Source organism: Delphinus delphis, chromosome 13 (genome assembly GCF_949987515.2).
Source record: "Delphinus delphis chromosome 13, mDelDel1.2, whole genome shotgun sequence".
In the NCBI taxonomy this organism is placed as follows: Eukaryota; Metazoa; Chordata; class Mammalia; order Artiodactyla; family Delphinidae; genus Delphinus; species Delphinus delphis.
Genome location: NC_082695.1, coordinates 15159851 through 15182992, shown reverse-complemented (window position 1 = coordinate 15182992; position 23142 = coordinate 15159851). Strand labels below are relative to the sequence as shown.

At 46.8% G+C, this 23142-nt stretch overlaps 1 protein-coding gene across 1 annotated transcript in view; it reads left to right on the top strand.

The window, feature by feature from the left end:
• The window catches only part of RPH3A (rabphilin 3A), a 63349-nt gene that overhangs the window by 21436 nt on the left and 18771 nt on the right, over nt 1–23142 (top strand). The window contains exons 4-12 of the mRNA XM_060028147.1: nt 8177–8306; nt 9705–9791; nt 12171–12336; nt 15563–15601; nt 15701–15853; nt 17126–17212; nt 18918–18980; nt 20038–20277; nt 22454–22533. Coding sequence (XP_059884130.1) covers nt 8177–8306; nt 9705–9791; nt 12171–12336; nt 15563–15601; nt 15701–15853; nt 17126–17212; nt 18918–18980; nt 20038–20277; nt 22454–22533 — 1045 coding nt within the window. The remainder of the gene's footprint in view (nt 1–8176; nt 8307–9704; nt 9792–12170; nt 12337–15562; nt 15602–15700; nt 15854–17125; nt 17213–18917; nt 18981–20037; nt 20278–22453; nt 22534–23142) is intronic.

Sequence of the window (23142 nt, the reverse complement as noted above, 5' to 3'; positions counted from 1 at the left end):
GCTCCGCAACGGGAGAGGCCACAACAGTGAGAGACCCGCGTACTGAAGAAAAAAAAAAAGAGCTTTAGAAAGACGGATTTCATGGGCAGATTTTAGCACCCTCGTTATATAGGAAAAAAATGTGAGTATAGGGAGCTATAAATGCCACAGATTTCCAGAAGAAATAATTAGCAGCAATCATGACTGAGTAGTTACCATGTTCTGGGCATTTTACAAACACTCCCATTAAAAAAAAAATTTTTTTAACATCTTTATTGGAGTATAATTGCTTTGCAGTGGTGTGTTAGTTTCTGCTTTATAACAAAGTGAATCAACTATACATATACATATATCCCCATATCTCTTCCCTCTTGTGTCTCCCTCCCTCCCACCCTCCCTATCCCACCCCTCTAGGTGGTCACAAAGCACCACTGAGCTGATCTCCCTGTGCTATGCGGCTGCTTCCCAGAGTAAAATAGCTATCTATTTTACATTTGGTAGTGTATGTATGTCCATGCCACTCCCTCACTTTGTCCCAGCTTACCCTTCCCCCTTCCGGTGTCCTCAAGTCCATTCTCTAGTAGGTCTACGTCTTTATTCCCATCTTGCCCCTAGGTTCTTCATGACCATTTAACTCTCATTTTATCTTTGCAACAATCCTAGGAAACAAGCACTTTGTTTTCCCTAATTTACACACGAAAAACAGAGGCTTAGAAAGGTTAAGTAACTTCCTTGAGGTCACAGAGCTAGGAAATAGCAAATATGGACCCAGGCAAGGTCACTCCAGAATGGACACCCCAACACCTGCATCATAAGTGCCTTGTGGGACTTCCCTGGCAGTCCAATAGTTAAGACACCATGCTTCCAATGCAGGGGGCGCAGGATCGATCCCTGGTTAGAGAACTAAGATCCCACATGCTGTGCGGTGCGGCCAAAAATTTAAAAAAAAAAAAAAGTGCCTCTTATTTCTAAATTCTGAAAGTGTGTGTGCGTGTAGGTGTGGATGTGTGTGTGTATGTGTGGAGAGTCTATATTTTCCTGGGGTTGTACTTGGAGAGGGTGATTAGAACCTCACAGAGTCCAAAGTCTGATTTGTCTGACGTCCACAGCAAGGCATGGAGGAATTGCCCAACCCTTGCTCTGGAGAGGAGGACTGGAATCTGATCTGGACCTGAATCAGGTGGAAATAGAACCTAGATGGCAGATGGGGCGGGGAATGTGGGTGTGGTGGGTAGAATAATGCCCTCCCCCACCACAAATATGTTCACATCCTAATCCCTGGAACCTGTGAATATGTTATCTTACATGGCCAAAGGGACTCTGCAGGCATGACTAAGAATCTTGAGATGGGGAGATGATCCTGGATTACCCAATGTAATCACATGGGTCCTTATTGGAGGGAGGCGGGAGGGTCAGAGTCACAGCAAGATTGAAAAATGCTACACGGCTGGATTGAAGATGGAGGAAGGGGCCACAAGCCAAGGAATGTGGGGCAGCTTCTAGAAACTAGAAAAGGCAAGGGAACAGATTTTCCCCTCGAGCTTCCAGAAAGAACACAGCCCTGCCTGCCAACACCTCGACTAAGTGAAACCCATGTCAGATATCTAATCTCTAGAACTATTAAGATAGTAAATAATATATGTTGTCGTAAGCCACTAAGTTGTAATTTGTTACAGCAACACTAGGAAGCTAACACACAGAGTGACTCCTTGAAGCTGGCTAGCGTGCAATGGCATCTCTCACGGCCTTCCTGCTAGTGTACACTTTCACCACCACTGAGTTAGACCCACTTGGGGCAGTCTTGTAGTTTTAAGAGACCTGGTGCAGCCCCATGTGTAGACAAAGTCCAGGGACCTGCCTGCCTCATTCTACCTGGAACCACTGCGGCATTTGAAACTCTCACTGCTCCGAGCCTCCCAAGGACTCCATTCCTATGTCCATATGTTGTCTCAAAATGGGGAAAGTTGAGTCTCCTCTACTTAAAGCCCTTTCATGCTGTCCCATCACTCTTAGACTCAAGACCCTGCATGGAGTGGCCCCTGCCCACCCTCCAGCCTCATCTTCTACCATCCAGCCCACCAGCCCTGCTAAGCATCTCTCAAGTCCCTTGCACATGCTGTTCCCTCTTCTTCCAGTGCTTTTCCTCACCCTCTTTACTGGGCCAGCTCCTCTTTATCCTCAGGTCTCAGCTCAACAGTCACTTCCTCTGAGGCCCCATCTTACTGTTCATGTCCCTCTCTGTGAGTTCTCATAGCTTCCCATACTTGTCCTTCAGAGCACTTACTCCGAGTGTAGTTATGATGATCGATGTGATCATTTAAGTAACATCTGAGTCCCCCACTAGAATGCCAGCTCCATGATGGCAGGCACCTCATTTGTTTTGCTCCCCCTTGGGTCCTCACTGTCTGCTGTCACACGGTAGGTTCTCCATAAATATTTGTCGAATGAATGAGTAGACCGTCTGCATCTATTGGGACAGCAAGGTCAGAGCAACTTGGGAATCCACTTCCCACCCCCTCCAGAGGTCATCTGTTGGTGCTCAGAAGAGGGGACATATAACCTTTCTGGTGCCTCTGGGAGCATCCTGGGAAATGGGAGATGCCCACCCAGCTTCACTGAGTAACCGTCAGCTCCCCTAAGCACCCAGCCTGGTGATATATGGGTTTCCTGGATTGAGGTGCAAGTAGGAGCCATAAAGTTAATCAGACGTGTAAAGACTTAACTAGAGAGTGACAGCCACTTACAATGTCCAGCTAATTGGGCCCTTAATGTGGAGACATTAGACAGGCAAACAAAAGTATCCTGCCATTGCAGACAGGTCTTCTCTTAGTCATTGAAGGTCCTTCAGTTTCAAAACACAAGGGGAAATCTTGATGTTTCAGCCTCAGCATCTGAGAATCCCTGAATGTTGCCCATGGCAGGAAGCTTGAGGTGCGTCTCATCTAACCCCTCACATTATTGTCTGGGAAGAGGGCACGCAGAGAACAAAGCCTTTTCAAGGTCATTGACTGGATAAGAGGTAGGATTCAAAGCCATGACTTTTAACCCTTGGCTTACATGTTCTCTGTCTTCAGAAATGCACTTTATTGTCTAATGTAACGTAACGCATGTTTCTTGTAGAAAGTTAAGAAAGTATGAGGAGTCCAGGTAATTGGTGCTTTAGGAAAGGGGGTAGCAGAAGCTTTATAGAAGGAAATTAAAATTACTCATAATCCCACCACCTGGTGATAATCCCTGTGAATATTTCAGTGTGTTTCCTTTCTAATTTTTTTTTGTCCAGTGCACACCATGAAGATATTCAGATGAGCATGATCACAATTCTACATCCTGGGTTTGGGGGTTTTTTCCCCCACTTAACATAATAAGGAGAGGATTTTCTCATGTGATTTCTCCCACTGCTTCCTTCCTTACTGAAGCATTTCTCAAAGTGTGGCCAGGAATTCACCAGCATCAGGATCATATAGGGAGTCACTTCAAAATGCACACACTCTGGACACACCCCAGTCCCATAGAATCATTGTCTGAATGTTGAACACTCTCCCCAGGTGATCTAGATGGACCATACATTTTGGAAACATCCCCCCATGCCGTGGCTCTCAACAGGACTGCATGCTGAAATGCTGGTATCCGGGCGTAACCAGATCCATAGCTGAGAAGTTTTAGAGCTGGGGCCCCAGGCATTGGTATTTTAAAAAAATTCTTTCTGGGTCATTAACATGGGTTGAGGGTTGCCGGCATCTTTCGTAATGCACATAGGTCTCTCCTGCCAAGACTGGTAACAACAAACATTCCTTATGGGGTGAAGAAACTGAAATGTTTTATCACCAGGATAAAGACCCATCTGTGACTCATGGTCTGCCATGACGTAATTTGGACTTAACTTCCTGCAAAGTTTTATTTCCAAGTTTATGCTACTTGGCTGTTGGGGCCCTCCCTGTTGAGGCCCTAGTATTCGGGGCTGCAGAGAGGATGTCCAAAAGGGCGGGCTCCAGGAACCCCCCGCTCATCCTGATCTTTGAGCAGAGAAGGAAGGTCTGCCCATCCCCACTCCACTTCCTTCTCTCTTTATTGGTCTGGACTGAATTCACAAGTAACAAGGGTCTCTACGCTGAGAGATGTGAATAATGATCTTCAATCTGTTGTTTTTCCATGCCATTTGCTGCCACTGATAGAAGCTAATGAGACGCTCCCTGTACAATGCGTGTTAATGGGGGCTTTTGGAGTTGAGGATCGAATGGTGGAAGGAACAGGCATCTTGGTAGGGATGCTAGAGTGTGGGTTTGCAAGAGGTAGGTGACTCCACACCCTTATTTTCCAAGAGGAGACAAGTAAGCCTCGTAGGTTTCCTGAGCAAAGTACACTGCAGTTTAGAATTGGGTCATCTATCCCATGCTGTCTTCCTGAGCTGGGTGGGCAAAGCTTGACTTGAGGCAGAAGGCCATGAGGGGACTCCAAGGAAAGCAAAGGTGGTTCACTGACACAGAGAATGAGATTCTAGCCCAGGCTGAGTGACCCAAGTGACTCTGTGCCTTGGGACCCCCATTGATAGAATGAGAAGAACAAAATCTAACCACTTTCTGGCTAGGTCAGTCCATGAAGGAGAAAATAGGTGAGAACAAAGGTGTGTGCCAAAAAAGAGAGAAAAAGAAAATATATATCACTGTGCAATTTCCATCCCCTGCCCCCGTTAGCTTACCTCACTGTCTCATAATTCTGTGGCATTGAAAGGCAACCTGAAATTCATCTGCTCCAGATGACTTCAAACTGTTTCTTTAAACAATGGAACCAACTTTCCAAAGGAAATCTAATTCAACAGCTCAAACAAATGAAAGCGATAAATGCAGACATGCTCTGGACGAAATGGGGTTTTTTGGTTCCTCAGAATCACTCCCACCATACCTCTATAGTGGGTGGCCCCAAAATGGTCTCTGAAGAACCCCTGGGGCGCCATAAAGCACAATTTGACAACCACCAATTTAGCCCAACACCTTCCCTTTTACAGATGAGGAAACTGAGGCCCAGAGAGGCAAAATTCAGGGCTAAAATCCAGATTTCTCAACCCTATGTTGAGGATTCTTTAGGGGAACAAGATGATGGCACAGCTGTTGGGTGTCTTGTCCCGACCTCTGAGAAGTCAGAGGCAGGTGAGATAGAAGCAGCTGGGGTGACTGCACGTGTGCAACTTGGTTCCTACCAATGATGGAGGGTCCCTTGGTATGGGCAAAGCAGGGGAATTGAGCAGGGTGGAGGTTGGACTGTTCAAGAAGGTCCCCATGGCTCTGCTTGGCAGTAGTGGCAGTGAGGTCTGATTAAGAACAGGAACTATAGCTGATTCATTTTGCTGTACAGTAGAAACTAACACAACATTGTAAAGCAACTATATTCCAATAAAAATTAATTCTTTTAAAAGAAGAAGAAGAACAGGCACTCGAGAGCCAGACTGCCTGGGTCTGAGCCCAGGCTCTCTCCACCTCCCCGCTGTGTGACTTGGATACCTCACTTAACCTCTCTGTGCTTCACTTTTCTCATTTGGAAAATGGGGACAAGAAGAGTCTTTAGCTTATAGTGCTGCTGGAAGGATTCATTAAGAAAATCCATGTGGAGTGCTTATCTCTGTGCCTGGCACATTGAAATTGCTCAGCAGACACTGGCTGCTGGTGTTCTGAGACTGAGGACTGGGCGCTCCTGGTTTGTGCTGCCTCCCATCATCCTATAAAAGCAATTTCTAGGGAAAATGTGGGGAGGGTTGGGGTAGAGGAAGAGGAGGAGGAGGAAGAGAAGAGCGTGTTGCCTTTGGTTCTGCACATCCTGCCTCTCAAAGCAGCTCTGTCCAATCTGGGTCACAGCAGGCGCTAGAGCCTACAGGCTGCTTTGGGCTCCTCTGTTGAATGGAACACAGAGGGAGAAGCTGCTGTTTATAACACAGCGAGTAGCATGCTTTGAGGGGATGGCGGGAGCGAGGAGGACCTGTGGGGAGAGTCAGCATCAGGTGGTGGCCAGCAGGTCTGCCAGGGACTTTCTGGAGCCTGTGATACCCACAGCTGATGTCCACAGCTGAGAGCCAGTGCGTGGAGGGGGTGGGCAGGGTCCGGCTCCATCTGGGTCCACTGGCTGTGGCTGGAACAGGAACAATAAGGTTCTGTTTGAGGAAAAAGCAAAGAGGTGACTTGAGGCTGGTGGGACGGGTCAAAAACAACCCACCTGAGATCGAAGGAGGATGCCCCCACAGGTGTAGTCATTATGTGTAGCCTTGCTATTCAGAGTGTGCCCTTGGGCCAGTAGCATCGTGTGGAATCACTTGGGAGTTTTCTAGGAATGTAGCACCTCAGGCCTCACCCCAGACATGATGCTTCAGAATCTGTTTTAACAAGATGCCAGTGTGACTTGTGTGCACATTAAGTTTGAGAAGTGCCAGTGTAATACACATGATACCTGGCTTCCAGTTTTAGCTCTGTTACTTCCTAGCTGTGTGACCTTGGACAAGTAATTTAACTTCCTTGTGCCTCACTTGCCTTAGTTGTAAAATGGCTTCTTAATAGTGCCTGTCTCTTAGGGTTGGGTGCCAAAGCACTTCATACCATGCCAGGCCCATAATAAACACTATGTAAGTATAAGCTGCTATTGTATGTCACTTGACATTCAACTCAGCTTACTTTTGCTGGATACAAATTTGGAAAGTGGCCTGCCTTCATTCATTCATTTGTTCATTCATTCATTGGTTCGACCATCATGTGTGAGCACTCACTGTGGACCCCAGGTACCGTTCTGTTCCTGAGGACGCAGCAGGGAACAGGACAGACAAGATCCCCAGCCCAGGGGAGCTCAGAGTCTAGGAAGGCAGCCAGGTATGGACTCACAATTAACTAATTACTTAATGTAGACAATTCCACAATTACTTACAAATGTGACAAGTGCTATGCAGAAGGGTTGCCAAAAAAGTAAATAAAATGGATGGTCGGAGAAGGCTTCTAAGAGGAGGTGATATTTTAACCGGAATATGAAGGATAAGGAGAATCTAGGCAGGAAAAGTGTGTGTGTGTCTGTGTGTGTGTGTGTGTGAGAGAGAGGGAGATCACAAATATGTGTAATGAGGGAGTGCTGCATTCCAGGCACAAGGACCAGAATGTGCAAAAGTGCTGAGGCAATTAGGAGAACTAGAACTCAAAGAAGGCCAGTGTAACCAGAGCAGTGGTTCTTAAACTTTTGTCAGAATCCCCTGGAAGGCTTGTTTAGACAGATTGCTGCCCCACCCCCGGAGTCTCTGATTAGGGTTGTTGTGGAATGGGGCCCAAGAATTTGCATTTCTAACAAGTTCCCAGGTGACACTGATGCTGATGGTCTGGTCATCACACTTAGTGAACCACTGAGCTAGAACATTGAAGCAAGACCAAGAGGGCGAAGAGGTTTGGGGTTTCATCTGGGGCCAGACCACGTAAGGTCATGGAAACCTCATGGAATGAGAACCAACTAAAGGTTTTAAAGGGAAGTGGGAGTGCCATGATCAGATTTATGTTTTAGGAATATCACCAAGGCTGTGATGGGGAGAACAGACTGTAGAAGGCATGAATGAAGAAAGCATGGAGACTAAGGGGTTAGTCATCCAGGGGAGAGATGTCAGTGGCTTGGTTGAGGTGAAGACGGAGAGAAATGGGTGGATTCCAGAAGTGTTAGAGCGTTAGACATGATAGGATTTGGTTGGGTCATTGAATGTCCGGGAGGAGGGGCTCAGGAAGACCCTGTAGGTTTCTGGTTCAAGCAAGTTAGCAGATAGTGGTGCCATTTCCTGAGAATGGGAGCAGGTTTGCTGGGGATGAGGATGAAGAGCAGCCAGGATGAAGAGTTCAGTTGAAAGCACAAGTTTGAGACCCAAGTGAAGATGTCATACAGACCATTAGATAAACAGATCTGGGCCTCCGAAGACAGTTTCTGGAGGAGGTGACATGAGAAAAGACTAGATAAGGTTCTTAATCTGAAGTTGGTAGAATAGATGGGCTTTGGGGATGTCAGAGGGATTCCGTGATGTTCTGAAAATATATCAGAATATATGTGCCTTTTTCTGGGGAGGGGTCCAGTAGTCATTATCAGATACTCAAGAGTCTGTGACTCCAAGAAGGTTAAGACCATCAGCCAGATAATGAGGGAGAAGCTGGTGGTCCCTGGTCCTTTGAGGTCCGTATAACCCTGACTCTGCTTCCAGGCGCCTGGTGGACCGTCTGGAGAACATGAGGAAGAACGTGGCTGGGGACGGGGTGAACTGCTGCATACTGTGTGGAGAACAGCTGGGGATGCTGGGCTCTGCCTGTGTAGTGTGTGAGGACTGTAAGAAGGTACCATCGCCCTCCCCTTCCCTGCTTCCCCGCTCATCACATGCATAGGGGCTAGGCCTGGGCTCCAGCCTTTGGGGGCCTTGGGTCTTGGGGATGGAGCTTGGATCGGGAAAGGTAGTTGCCAGAATATGATTCCTTCTGGGATGCTCCCGTGCCCAGCTGTATTCCGAGGTAACCCTGATCCTGGTTCCTCCCCTAGAAGTCACTCTGACCCTTCTGTCTCCTTGGAGCTCAGCTCCATCCAGGATGAACTTGGGAGACTGAAGTAGGACATGAACTATGGTTGAGCCTGCAAGTATCCTGGTTGTGGCTTAGCAAGTTATAGGTCAGGCTAAAGAGCATGCTGGGGGAATTCCCTGGCGGTCCAGTGGTTAAGACTCCACGCTTCCACTGCAGGGGACACGGGTTCAATCCCTGGTTGGGGAACTAAGATCCCGCATGCTGCACAGTGTGGCCAAAAAAAAAAAGCATGCTGGGCTTGTGTCTACATGGAAGACACGTGTACATGGAAGCCCTACCCAGCATTCTCTACCCTGGGGTACAGTTCAAGCCACTTAGAAAGCCCCTCTCTAGCCAAGTTAGGCCAAGTTAGACTTTGGTCTTCTTAAGCATTCACTCTTGAAGGGGAGTCTCCCTGTGCTCTCTCCACCCTGCACCCTCTCCTCAAGCTGTTTGAACTTGACAATTCCAGGACAGAAATACAACTGTCCTTGGGTCTGTCTGATTCCCAGGAAAGGAGTTCAGGGGAGTGACCCAGCTGGAGATATCCATAATGTCACTTGGCATCTCCTACTTGGGGTCCCATTTATCATTTAGAATGGAATATTGGGGAAAGGTTATCTACTCCAAAAAACTTGCCTTCTGTAGTTGACTAGATAGTGAGAATTTTGTGACCTATTTGTTTTGACTTCCAGAAAACTCAGCCAAAATTATAATGTTCCATCATATAGTCATGGCATTTACTCAGATAACGTCTTTCTCCATAAGGAGTTGAACCTGTAGTCATAGTCTAGGGTGTCTCAGATTCATTTGGGAAAGAAAGAAGAAATAAAGTAATAAAATGGATATACAGTCTCTCATGATTAAAAAATCATGTCAGTGATCTCCCTTGTATGGATGTTGAAAACTCCAACCCCACAGGGACTCTTGGAGAATCCCTTCATCCCGTGCTTGGGAATGACTCCAGTTCTTGTTATCAAAAATCAAGACTCAGATTGGAACTTTATTCTAACTGGCCTTGGTCATGGAAGGGACGTGAGGAAAGGAGAGTTCTGTTGCTTTATGTCCATCAAGGGAGAATAGGGCTTCATTGCCACCATTGCCAGCCACTTCTCCTGATCACCGGCAGCTCCAAGCCTGGCATATCTGAGTGTGCACTGGGCTATGTTTTGTCCCCAGAATGTCTGCACCAAGTGTGGGGTGGAGACCTTCAACAGCCGCCCACACCCTGTGTGGCTCTGCAAAATCTGCATCGAGCAGAGAGAGGTGAGTGGATTGGTCCCATTCAGCTCCTGGAGCATCCTCCCTCCTTTGTACGGTTCCCCCTTCCTTGCTATAACTAGGGGAGTAAGGTGGCAGTTGGGGGGCTGGGGAACCTGCTCAGGCACATGTCTTAAGGGATTGGTATAAAAGGAACCAGCTCAGCTGTGAACACTGGCAGGACACAGTATTTGAATGAATTTCTTTTCTCACCTCTCGCTTCTGTGACTTTTCCTTCTCTCCCTCCCTGCTCTCTTATTCATTGCCCTCTGACATCCATTATTCCCTACTCCCCATTTCTCATCTTCTGGGTCTTCCCCTACTGCCACCTTCTCTTTCCCTCTACTTCACTTCTTGTCTCACACTTTCCCTCATTTTCTTTTCTTTCCCTGTACAGATCTTCCTCAACTTACAATGGAGTTGCATCCCGATAAACCCATCGTTACGTGGAAAATGCATTTAATACACCTAATCTAGTGAACGTCATAGCCTAGCCTACCTTAAATATGCCCAGGGCATTTACATTAGCCGACAGCTGGGCAAAATCATCTAAGACAAAGCCCATTTTATAATAAGTGTTGAGTATCTCCTGTAATTTATTGAATACTGTACTGAAGGTTAAAAAAAAAAAGAGGGGCTTCGCTGGTGGCGCAGTGGTTGAGAGTCTGCCTGCCGATGCAGGGGACACGGGTTCGTGCCCCGGTCCGGGAAGATCCCACATGCCGCGGAGCGGCTGGGCCCGTGAGCCATGGCCGCTGAGTCTGCGCGTCCGGAGCCTGTGCTCTGCAACGGGAGAGGCCACAACAGTGAGAGGCCCGCATACCACACACACACACAAAAAGAATAGCTGCATGGGTACAGAATCATCGTCAGTGTACAGCTGTTTCCCATCGTGATCGTGTGGCTGACTGGGAGCTGTGGCTCCCTGCCCCTGGTCAACATCATGAGACAGTATCCGATCGAGTATTGCTAGCCCAGGAAAAGATCAAAATTCAAAATTCGAAAAGGACTTCCATGGCAGTCCAGTGGTTAAGACTCCGAGCTTCCACTGCAGGGGGTGTGGGTTCGATCCCTGGTCAGGGAACTAAGATCCTGCATACTGCATGGTGTGGCAAAAAAAAAAAAAAAAAATCAAAATTTGAAGTACGGTTTTTATTGAATGCATATCGATTTTGCAACACTGTAAATTCAAAAATATCATAAGAAAACCATTGTAAGTCGAGGGCCGTCTGTACTCTCCTCCTCAGAGCTCTTTTTTCCCTTTCATCCTTATCTCCTCTGCCTTTTCTTCTTTCTCTCTTTGCCTCTCACCCTTCACACTTCTTTCTCTGCACTGTCTTCACTCTATCTCTGTTTTTTTCTCTCATGGAATCTTTCTCTTACCTAGGCTTGCTTTTTATTACCCACTTTGTCCCAATTAACTCCCTTCGCCTTTTCCCAATTTCTTCATCACTCATCTTCTGCTGCAGATTCCTGCCTTGGAGACTGTTGCAAGGACCATATTTCCCTCAATATCAGTCAGGGTCCTGGGAGAACAGATGGCACAGTCCATCAGGATTATCAAGGAAGCTTTGATAAAGGTGCTGTTTGCAAGGGTCTGGGCTTGGATAAGGAAGATCAGCGAGGCGTGGTGAAGCTCGCAGCACCAGCAATAGCAGGGTTGCTGATACCACTCCTGAGACTGAAGGAGTGGAGGAGGGAGCAGTTACCAGACTGGACACTGGGTATCAACCAGCAGGAATGTAGCCACTGCCTGCCTAGCAAGGAGGGAGCCAAGGGACTCAGTACCCTGACCTCACTATCTTCTTTCCGCCGATCCCCCACTGATGCTCTCCTTGACCAGATCCACCTGGAAGGTAGAGATCAAGAAATTCCAGTTACTGTAGTCCTTACTGGTCAGCTTCCTGGGGCACAGAGCAGGGTGAAAAAAGATGTAGAACCAATCTGAAGGGGCAACAGAAGATGTCCAACACACTGCCCCAGGTGGAACGCTAATCCACAAGGCAGGGAAAAGGCCAGAGGTCTTGGGGAGGATGTACGTGGATCATCGTCTTTACAGCAGCCAGTGTAGTAGGGAGCACAGCACATTTAAGAGGTGGGAGACTTGGTGTCAGTCCACTCTCTGGCTGTGTAACCTTATACCTGTTCATAACCTTTCTGATATTCAACTGTTTCCATCAAGAGGTTGGTTATTCTCTATTGAGTGTTCAGGGATATTGTGTGAATCAAATAAGATTTGTGAAAGCTGTGTACTGGTGAGAAAATGCACTGCCTATTGTGTCAGTGCTCTGTGAGCAGGGAGAAAAGTGAAAAATTGGCTCTCGTGAAGGCAGGAGCGATAGGGCTTGGCTGTCGTGTCTTCATGTTCTACCTCTCCTCCCCCAGGTGTGGAAGCGCTCTGGAGCATGGTTCTTCAAGGGCTTCCCCAAACAGGTCCTCCCACAGCCTATGCCCATAAAGAAGACCAAGCCCCAGCAGCCAGCCAGTGAGCCCGCTGCCCCTGAGCAGCCCACCCCTGAGCCCAAACACCCTGCCCGGGCTCCAACTCGAGGTAGGAAAATACAGCTTCTCCTTTCAGAACCAAGGACGGGTCTTGGCTAACTGGTCTACCTGAAGGGTGCCCTGACATCATGTTTGTGTTTCTACCCAGTTGGTGGACAGCCAGCCTCTGGGCTTGGGTCTAGGTCCCCTGTGTCTCCTTCACAGCTCATCACAAACCTTTATCAAAAAGATAGTTCAGGGAACTCTCCAGCAATGCCAGGCTGCCAAAAGACTTTGTTGTCATCCCTGATGGAGTATTGAGAGGTATAACAGAGGTGGAAATCAAAATTAGGAACTGAGAAAGACTCCCAACATCAAAATACACGCTGGAGTCTGGGGGGCGGGGGAAAGGGGGCTTGCTGAGAAGGCCTTCTTTGCTCCTGATTAAAAATGAAAGATGAATAGCAAGGAAATTAGTAAAAGAAAATTACCACTACTCTGGACATTACCACTATTATCTAAGTATTATTATTAATTATTAAAATGATGGTAAAAAAGGGAGAGACAAAGCAATAAAAAGAAAAAATATGACCCCAATGAAAACACATTTTAATATATTAAGGCCACTAAGACTGACCAGATAAAGCCCTTGCAATACTTTCAATTAGCTAAGTGATAAAATCTGGTCTGAATGACAGTTCTAGAGTTTGAGCGCAGTCAGTGCTTCTAAAAGGAAGGTTATAGTTGAAGGTCTCAAAAATTGAAGTGTCCAACTATAACTTCTCAAGGTGCCCGCTACAGTGTCTGGCAGTCAAAAGGCACTCAACAAATACTTTCATCCTGGCAAGCCATCAGCAGTTTCTGCTCCTTGCAGAGACTCATCAAATTGTCAACCTATACTGCATCCCTGAGAAGCCCCACGTTTCCACCTCTAGAACATCTTTCTTCCTGGTTAAACATTACTCCCTCTAGGCTGAGAAGACTGCGTAGCTTTACTGTCAAGATCTTGAACATGGGAGCCCAGGAAGACCTGAGTTTGAATTCCAGCTCTGCCACTTACAAGTCATGTGAGCTTGGATGAGTGACCTAACCTCTCTAAAACTCTTTCCTCATCTATAAAATGAGATTAATAACTCACTGGGTTATTTTGAAGATTAAATGAGATGCTACAGGCATACCTCATTTTATTACACTTTGCTTTATTGCACTTCATAGTCACTGCAATTTTTTATAAACTGAAGGTTTGTGGCAACCCTGCATCAAGCAAGTCTGTCGGTGCCATTTTTCCTGCTCACTTTGTCTCTCTGTGTCACATTTTGGTAATTCTCACAGTATTTCAAACTTTTTCATTATTATTATATTTGTTATGGTGATCTGTGATCGGTGATCTTCAATGTTACTATTGTAATTGTTTTGGCTTTTTTTTCACAATAAAATATTTTAAATTAAGGCATGTGCATTTTTAAGACACAATGCTGTTTCACACTTAATAGACTACAGTATAGGGTAAACATAACTTTTATATGCAGTGGGAAAAAATTCACGTGACTCACTTTTTTTGTGATATTCGCTTTATGGCAGTGGTTTGGAACTGAACCTACAATATCTCCAAGGTATGCCTGTACATGTACAGTACTTTGCAGAGTGCAGCACTTAGTAAATGTTGGCCAATAGTACATAATATTAATCACCTATACACAGACACGTACACTTACACACATAAATGGTATGAATTAGCTTATTATATAAACTCTAGTCAAAACAAATGACTCTGAAAATATTCACCTCATTGGAAAGAAGTAACATCACCTGCATTGCATAGCAACTCCTAAACAATTGTTGGCAATAACATCTAGTGCTGGTGAATATGTGGAGAAATGATGGTATAAACTGTTGGTAAGACTATAAGTCACCCCCAGCCTCTTCAAAAGTAATATGGCAGAGGTTATTAAAATTTGAAGTGTATATACTATTTGATCCAACAGTCCCCCTCTGGGAATATATTTAACAGCAAGAAAAGTACCCATGTAAAAGACATATGTATAATCGTATTTATTGCATCGTTGTTTATGGTAGCAAAAATACTGAAAAAAACTAAGCGTTCATTAACGGGCTAATTGTTGAATAGATTATGGTATATCCACACCATGGTGTATTAAGCATCTTTTAAAATTGAATGCTATAGGGACTTCCCTAGTGGTCCAGTGGTAAAGAATCCGCCTTCCAATGCAGGGAACGCAGGTTCGATCCCCAGTAGGGGAACTAAGATCCCACATGCCATGGGGCAACTAAGCCTGTGCACCACAACTACTGAGCCTGTGTGCCTCAACGAGAGAACCCGTGTGCCGCAAACTACAGAGCCCATGTGCCCTGGAGACTGCGCGCCACAACTAGAGAGAGAAAACATGTCGCAACTAGAGAGAAGCCCGCGTGCTGCAACGAAAGATCCCGTGTACTGCAACTAAGACCTGATGCAGCCAAAAAAAAATAATAAAGAAAATAAATAAAGTAAATAAATATTTTTTAAAAATTGAATGATGTAAATGTATATTGTAGATTTGGAATTATACCCATGATATGAGCTTTCAATATTCTCTTAATGAACAGTTACGGAACACCTAGTGAGTTCCAGGCTCTGTTCTATGCCCCAGGGAATCAGTGAATGGAACAGATAAGATCCATGCTCTCATGCAATTAAAATTCTAGTGGGGGAAACAGATGCTCAACAAACAGCAAATGCAAATACAACATAATATCAGGTAGTGATAAGTGCCAGGAAGAAAAATGAAACAGGTAGAGGGGATAGAGGCTTCATGTTGGACAGAATGGCCAGAGAAGGGCTGTCTGAGAGATGATATCTGGGGAGAAACCTGACCAAGGTGATAAAGAGGGCTCATAGAATCTTCGGAAATACCGTGTGCAAAGGGTTTGAGGTTGGAGCATGCTTGGTGAGTTCTGGGGAAATTCAAATTAAGTGAACAAAGCACATTCTAGAAACAGTACGTAGCCCATGATCCCAATTTGTTTGCAATGGAAATAATGTGAAATTTGTAGATAGGCTCTATATCAAAGGGGAAGTTGGGAAAAGAAAGTTTTAATTTTTTTTTTGAAGTTCTTGGGAATGGTGGATGGGCCCTTTTGTGAGCTCCTTAAGTGTCAGCTCTCCAGAAGACATCAAATATTGGGGATTTGCCAAATAGTTCATTTGGGTTTTTCCATAGGATGTTACAGAAAAACCCAGGTGAACATTTTGGCCAACCCAATACATACTTCTCATCAGTTTTCTCTCTCTCCAGGTGACTCTGATGACAGGAGGGGCCCAGGTCAGAAGACAGGTGGGTTCTGCCGACTCTGTCTTCTGCTTTTGAGACAGGAGTCCTTTTCCCCATTCCTCCATTGCCTTTTCTCCCTTCAATTCATGCTTTTCCTTTCAGGCCCTGACCTGGCCTCTGCTCCTGGGCAAGGAAGCTATGGGCCTCCTGTGCGCAGGGCCTCCGAGGCACGAATGAGCTCATCTAGCCGGGACTCAGAGAGCTGGGACCAGAGCCACGGCGGAGCTGCTGGTGACCCCAGCCGGGGCTCAGCAGGTGAGAGAGATGGGCAAATCCAGACAGGCTTCCTGGATGAGGAGAATCAAAAGGAATGGGGAGAACAGTGGTTTTTTTCATTTATTCATTGGCGCTCGGTAGGCATTCAATGAACACTTGTTGAATGAGTGAGTGAGCGAATGAGTGAGTGAGTGAGTGGATGGATGGATGGATGGATGGATGGATGGATGGATGAACAAGGACCCAAATGAACAAGCAAATGGAAGTGCTAATGCAGGACCCTGGGACAAGAATTTGTAAGCCCCAGCCAGAGGTGGCAAAGCACTTTCTGTCATGATCATTCAAGCATCTCTCCAGTGAAAAATATTTGGATTCAGGAAAGGTGGGATCTAGCCCAGTGAGGTGAGAGAAGACAGGGTATTCTTCTAGGAATGTCATACTTTCTCAGTACCAGGAACTGCTGTGTATATCATCCCCATTTGATCCCCCAGCTGCTCTGCAGGAGGCAGTAGCATCTAATAGTCTCAGGTAGACTCTGGAGACCAAATGCCTGAGTTCAAACCCTGGCTCGGCTACTAACCAGCCAAGAGACGTTAGGTGAGCTCCTTAACCCCTCTGTGCCACAGTTTCCCCGTTTGTAAAATGGAGCTAATAAAGCACTCACCTCAAAGGGTGTAGAGATGAAATAAGTTCTTATAAAAATGTTAATCAAGTGGGTAGAGTTGTTGCCTCCATGAAGCATCTGCAGTTCAGAGAGGGTAAGTGACCAGCCCAAAGACACACAGCTTATAAAAGAAAAATCTGGGATGCAAAGCTAGGTCCATGCGAAGATAAGAACAGTCTTTCAATAATTATAAAGTAATATCAACATCTGCCAGATGTTGAGTGTCTACTACATGCCAGGCACTGTTCTGAGCATTTTACATGTATTGTATTATTGTGTCTCCACCACAACCTTATGAGGTAAGTACTGTTATCCCCATTTGATGGATGAGGAGACTGAGGCCCAAAGAGGATAGGTCATTTGTGCAAGGTCACAGATGTCGGAAGCAACGTCACAGAACCTGAGCTTTTCAACATCCATGTTGTTGCAGTGAGTTGCCCAGGGGCATCTGAGTATTGGAAAGAGAGAACACACGGAGGGGAGGAGAAGAGGGTCTGAAAGAGCTGGAAGTGTCAGGGGGCTGCATCCAGTTCACACCCAGAGGACCATGCCTCATGCCGGCTGACTGGTCCCAGGCTTCTTCCTGCTTTGACTGTGTGTGAGTGTGTGTGTGTGCGATATGACAGGCTCTTTCCTTTCCCCTGCAGGTTTGAGACGGGCCAACTCAGTGCAGGCCTCTAGACCCACCCCGGCTTTGATACAGAGTCCAGCGCCCCCCCAGCCTGGGCAGCCAGGTACGTGCCACTCACCCACCCGCCCAGGCTGTCACTCAGCTGTGACCCCAATACCTCCCACCCTTGCTTGCGGAACCCGCTGGGCTTTCTGCAAAGCTGCAGCCACCACCAAACCCTAAACTCTTTGAAGACCTTTAGAATGAATAATACTCTAGGCTGGGAAGCTGGTGGGGGTGGGAGGAAGGGTAGCATCATATCTACCTAAATGCAAGAAGTGACAGTACTTCATCCCTCACTGTTTCCCACCTTCTGACGTCATCACTCCAATTTCACAATTTTTACCACATGCACCTATGATCTGCCCTCTTATTTCCTTAATGTTTTCTTCAAATTGACCTCCTTTAAGAACATAATTGAGAGAAGTTATCATAAACTCTTTCAAGGAAATTTTAAGGACTTCAGACTTAAGGAAAAGGCAAAGGTTCTCAGACAGATATGTGAGATTCAGGAAGAAATGGTGGGCAAAGAGATTAGTAATGTGAGAAAATCTGAACATATATGGCTTGTGTAAAACAATGGAAATAATTCCTAATTGGTGCAGTTAAAATCTGTTATTTTAAAAGAAACCTATAATAATGGCGTAAGTGGGAAACCAGTATTCCATACCAGAAAAAGAGAGTATATTAGTTTGCTAGGGCAGCCATAACAAATATCACAAACTGGGTGGCTTAAAATAACAGAAATGTATTGTCCCACAGTTCTAGAAGCCAGAAGTCCAAAATCAAGGTGTAGCCAGGGTTGGTTCCTTCCTTCCTGTCCCAGCCTCTCCTCTTGCTTCTGGGGGCCTCGGGCATTCCTTGGCTTGTGGATGTGTCTTCACATCATCTTCCTTCTATGCATGGGTCCCTGTGTGTCCAAATTTCCCCTCTTTATAAGGGCATAGTCATATTGGATTAGGGCTCACCCTAATGGCATCATCTTAACTTGATCACCTGCAAAGATGATCAAATATTCACATTCACAGGGACTGGGGGTTAGGACTTGAACATTTTTTTGGAGAACACCATTCAACCTATTGTGGGGGGCTGTTATAAAAATTAATGTGCTGAAAATACATTGCAGGTGCAATGACATTCTCAGTACTCTGGCCTGCTGAAGGTTCGGAGCCTGAGGCCTGTCCTCTTTTGCTCAAAAGGGACATTTACAAAGGTTAGAGAAGTGTTAAAGTAGCACCTAGATGAGACTTTTCCCATGACGGGATCAGTATGGAAAGGCAATGGGAACCCAGAATGACTTTCTCACTCTGTCATTGGATGTTATTTCATGCCCCATCCCTGTGGCTCTCCCCCACATCCCAAGCTTCGGAAATGTAGTTATATAGAATCCTCTGGACCAGTAATGACCCCGTAATAATGGTGGACTCAAAGCCTGGACTTGCCCGTTACCTTGCAAGCGATTCTTGCTCCATTTGTTTGTCGACCTCATAACAGCCAACAAAACATGAAGAGCAGGTAATACCTGCTCATCCCCACTTCACAGAGGAGGAAGCTGAGGCCCAGAATGGAAGGATTTGGGCTTGAAGCCAGGGCTTTCCAACACCAGAATCCCCCAATGGGACTGTTCCTGCAACCCTGGGTACCTCTGCACATCACCTGCTGCCCTTGGGCCTGTGTCCACACCTGTGAAACGAGGGGTCCTCAGGGCAAATACCCAAATGATGCCACCTTCTCTATTCCAAACTTCTTTCTCTCTTTGTCCCACTCAGGACCCCCAGGAGGCAGCAGACCCAGTCCCGGGCCAGCAGGACGCTTTTCAGATCAGAGACCAGGCAAGTGTTCGCCTCTTTCTGTGCCTGCGCAGGTGACCACCTCTTCCACTGACTGAGAGAGAGAGAGAGAGAGCAGGGGCTGCCAGACATTGGCCCATTCTGCATCCTGAGACCTATCTGATGAGCTTTAAGGGAATTCCCTAATTCTAAAACTCTAGAGAGTCTGTACTAAGATTAGATAGATAGAAAATGACAATACATACAGTGATTTAAGAGTATAAGCTGCCTGCATTCAAATCACTGCTTCTTTACTTCCCAGCTCTGTGACCCTGGGCAAGTCACTTAACTTCCCAGAGCCTCAGTTTCCTTATCTCTAAAAGGAGAATAATCCAAGGACCTACCTCACAGAGTTGCTGGGAGGATTAAGTAAAACCAATACATGGAACACCTTAGCACGTGGCCTGCAATGTATGAAGACCACACCGAGTGACAGTGATTATTACACATGATATATATGCAGCAGCACCAATCACTACAACAGATTCATTGCTTTCTAATGCACCAGCTACTGTGCAAAGTGCTGTGCACATACTAGAAAATTTTTTAAATGATAGCTAATACTATTTGAGCACCTTCAGGTCTTAAAATTCCCATCTTACAGGTGAGAAAACTGAGGCCCAGAGGTAAGTAATCTTGCTCCAGCTGAGATTCAAATCCAGGCTGTCTGGCTTCAGAGCCCATACCAGTGAGGGCTCTCAGTGAGGTCTGTTTTGCTCATGGAACTTGTTATAAAACATAGATTCCAAGGCCCCACCACAGGGCCTGCAGATTCTAGATGGAGCCTGGGAACCTGCATTTTTGCAAGCCTTCCTTGGGTGGCTTTGACAAAGGCAACATTCTGAGAACCGGTGAACGGCATGATGTGGCCCCCCTGTCCACTGGAAGTGGCAGTCCCCCATTGCAGGGCAGTGGGTGATTCTGGCACAAAGCTCGCCAAGCACCTGGTACACAGTAGGTGCCCATCACTCGTGGTAATGCTGCAGCATTTGTCACTGCTGTCGTTATGACACAGGGACTCAGCTGCCTCTTTCCCACCCTCTCCCCATCTCCCCTGCAGAGGTGGCTCTGAGTGACCCCACCTGTACAGGGGCCACCGCCCCACCGCGAGAGGAGAGAGTGGGGGGAGTTGGGGGCTATTCGGCAGTTGGAGCCAGGGAGGACCGAGCGGGCCACCCACCCTATTCCCAAGCGTCTGCTGCTGCTCCCCAGCCGGCCGTGGTCCCAGCCCACCAGCCCCCACGCCCAGCGGAGGAGGAGGAGGAGGAGGAAGCCAACAGCTATGATTCAGATGAAGCAAGTAGGTGACGCGTAACGGAGGGGTGGCTGGAAAAGTCACTTCAGCGGTCGCCCCCAGGGAAATAGGAATGGCTCTGGGGACAGCTCTGTACATCCCCAGCCCCCCAATATGCCAAACCTAATAAACATATTTACCAAGTTATAAAAATACAAATTCGTGTTACTAAATTCACAAAATGACATCAGCTTTCTAAAGTATAAGCGCATCTATTTTTTCACTGTTGTAAAAGACACATAACATCAACGTTAACGATTTACATAATTTTTTAAGAGTGCAATTCAACTATATTCACAAAGTTCTATTTGGTGGTTCCATAGAACTATCATATGACTCAGCAATTCCACTCCTAGGTGTATATATAGATAGAAATCTATTTTAATTGTTTCCCAGACTTTTTGGTGTGTGTCTTCTAAAAAGTCATTTTTTAACCATGACTTTAAAATTCCTGACACTTCCTCTTGCATCCATCCATTCAATGATTTATAAAGTGCCTGCTCTGTGCCACACACACACACCAGTGGCGCTTCTCCTGGGTGGGGCTGGGAGCAGCAGGGGAGAGCTGGGGTGGCCTTTGTGAGCTGCAGGGAAGCATAGATGGGTTGTGTCTGGACCTGATGCATGCTGTGGGGTTGGGGGAACGTTCTAAGAGCTCCTCAGATGGGGAGACTGGACCCACTCAGAAGAAATGGACCAAGGGCTGTAATCGGCGGGATGGCTTTGGCCCATCGTGTCACCTCCCCTCGTTGTAAAAGGGAAAGCAAATACCATCTCCCATGCAGGGCTGAGGGGTCGTAAACTGAGGTACCTGCTGAGAAAGGGCTTCATAAACCAGAAATCATTATTATATAGTGCGAAACACACGTGAGGAATTATTATTATATGACATGCACATCTGAGGTAATAATAGTCAACACTTGTTGAGCCCTTATTTTGTGCCGGGCACTTTTCTAACTGTGTTACGTGCACATCCTCAATTTAATTATCCCAGTGAGCCTGGGAATAGTTGCTTTTCCTATTCCAATTTCACAAATAAGGAGACAGAGGCTCGGAGAGGTTCAGGGACTTGTCCAAGTTCATATGGCCAGTGAGTGGAGGGACTGACAGTCTCATTGCTGCAGCAGGCCAGAGGCCAGACCTGGAGGGAATATCAGCTGTCCTGTCTCTCACAGGGGTCATGAGTCTGCAGGCTCAGGGGAAAGGAGTCTGAGGAGCCTACCCCCACCTCGCTGGCTGGGGGCTGTTTCTGCCCTGGAAATGCACCATGTCTATCCCATCTTCCTGGCTTTCCATATCCTGGTCCTTCTGCCTGGAGCAGTGGCCACTGCTCCTTCCATCTGCCTTAAGTGTCTCTTTGCTGACCTGCCAAGCCTAGAAGATCCCTCCCAGCCGGTGTATGTCCCTGTTAGGAGCTGTCCCTAGTGATTTATAACAAGCCTGTCTCTGTATTCAACTCCCTCCCTCACTCATCTCTATATTTGACAAGTATTTATTGAGCACCTACGAGGTGCCCCCAAACTATTCTAAGTGCTAGGGTTACCATGGCAAAAAAAGAAAAAAAATAATAACAGACAAGATGGCTGATCTAATGGGACTAATATTCTAGTGGAGAGAAACATACCAATGAGTTCATTTCAAATAAAGACAGAGCACCGTGAAGGAAATAAAATAGGGCGAATGACCATGAGGGTGGCTGCTTTAGATGGAGCAATCAGGGAGGGTTTCTCTGAGGAGGTGACATTTAAGCTGTGATGTGGATAATGAAAAGGCACTAGCCATGTGAGGATCTAGAGAGAGAGCATTCCAGACAGAGGCAACAGCAAATGCTGAGACTCATTTATTCCTTCAGCAAGTAAGTGAGCACAAACTGTGTGCCCTGCACTGTGCCCAGCGGGGACATAGCAGTGAACAGGGCAGTCACAGCCTTGCCCTCATTGGACTCTCAACCTAGCAGATGGAAGTCATTAAGTAGGCAATTGCACAAATGATTAACTGATCACAGGTGTGCTGAGGGTTCCAAAGAAGAGGAGGGTCTACCAGGATGGGGAGTCCAGAGGGACTGAGTCTTCCTCTCCTCTGTAGGCTCAATGGCTAGCCCAGATGGGCACACGGTAAGTGCTCAGGAAATGTTTGTTGAATGAATTAATGTCCTCTTGGTACCTGCCTCTGTCTTCTTCAGCCACCCTGGGTGCCCTGGAGTTCAGCCTTCTCTACGACCAGGACAACAGCTCCCTGCACTGCACCATCATAAAGGCCAAGGTGGGTAAGGGGGCCAAGCTGGGGACCACTTAGGATGTTCTGGCATTTCTAGGGGACTTGGGGAGGGCATGGGTGACCATGTCTGTCTCCTGTCATTGCCTTGTCTATCTGTGACAGTGACAGTGATGAGGAAAGAGCAGGAATTAGCCACGGCCAATTCCTTTGCAGGGAGGACTTCCTCCGGGGAAGGTCCCAGAGGGGTTTCACTTAACTGCAGCTGCCTCCTGGGAGTGGAGGAAACCAAGCTTCAAGGGCAATGCCAAGATCTGCCCAGCCCCATCCACACCCTCTGGAGGGGATCTCAGAGGTGTCACCTGGGAGCAGTGACAGCCTAACTTGACAGCTGACATGCCACTGAACAGCTCCTTCTATAGACGGGGCTGTCAAGCTGGAGCTACAGACTGAGTCAGGACTTATTGTTGCAGATACAAGGACAGTAATCTGGGCTTCTGGGGTGGGGAGGGGGGGGCGAGGCAAACCAGATTGGAAGAGCATCTCCATGCTACAGGCTCCAGGGGCAGTGAGCCAACTTTACTGCAGCCCGCAAAGAAAGCTGGATGATGCCAATGCTAATCCCAGGAAGTAGTTGACCAGGATCTCCCCCTGCCC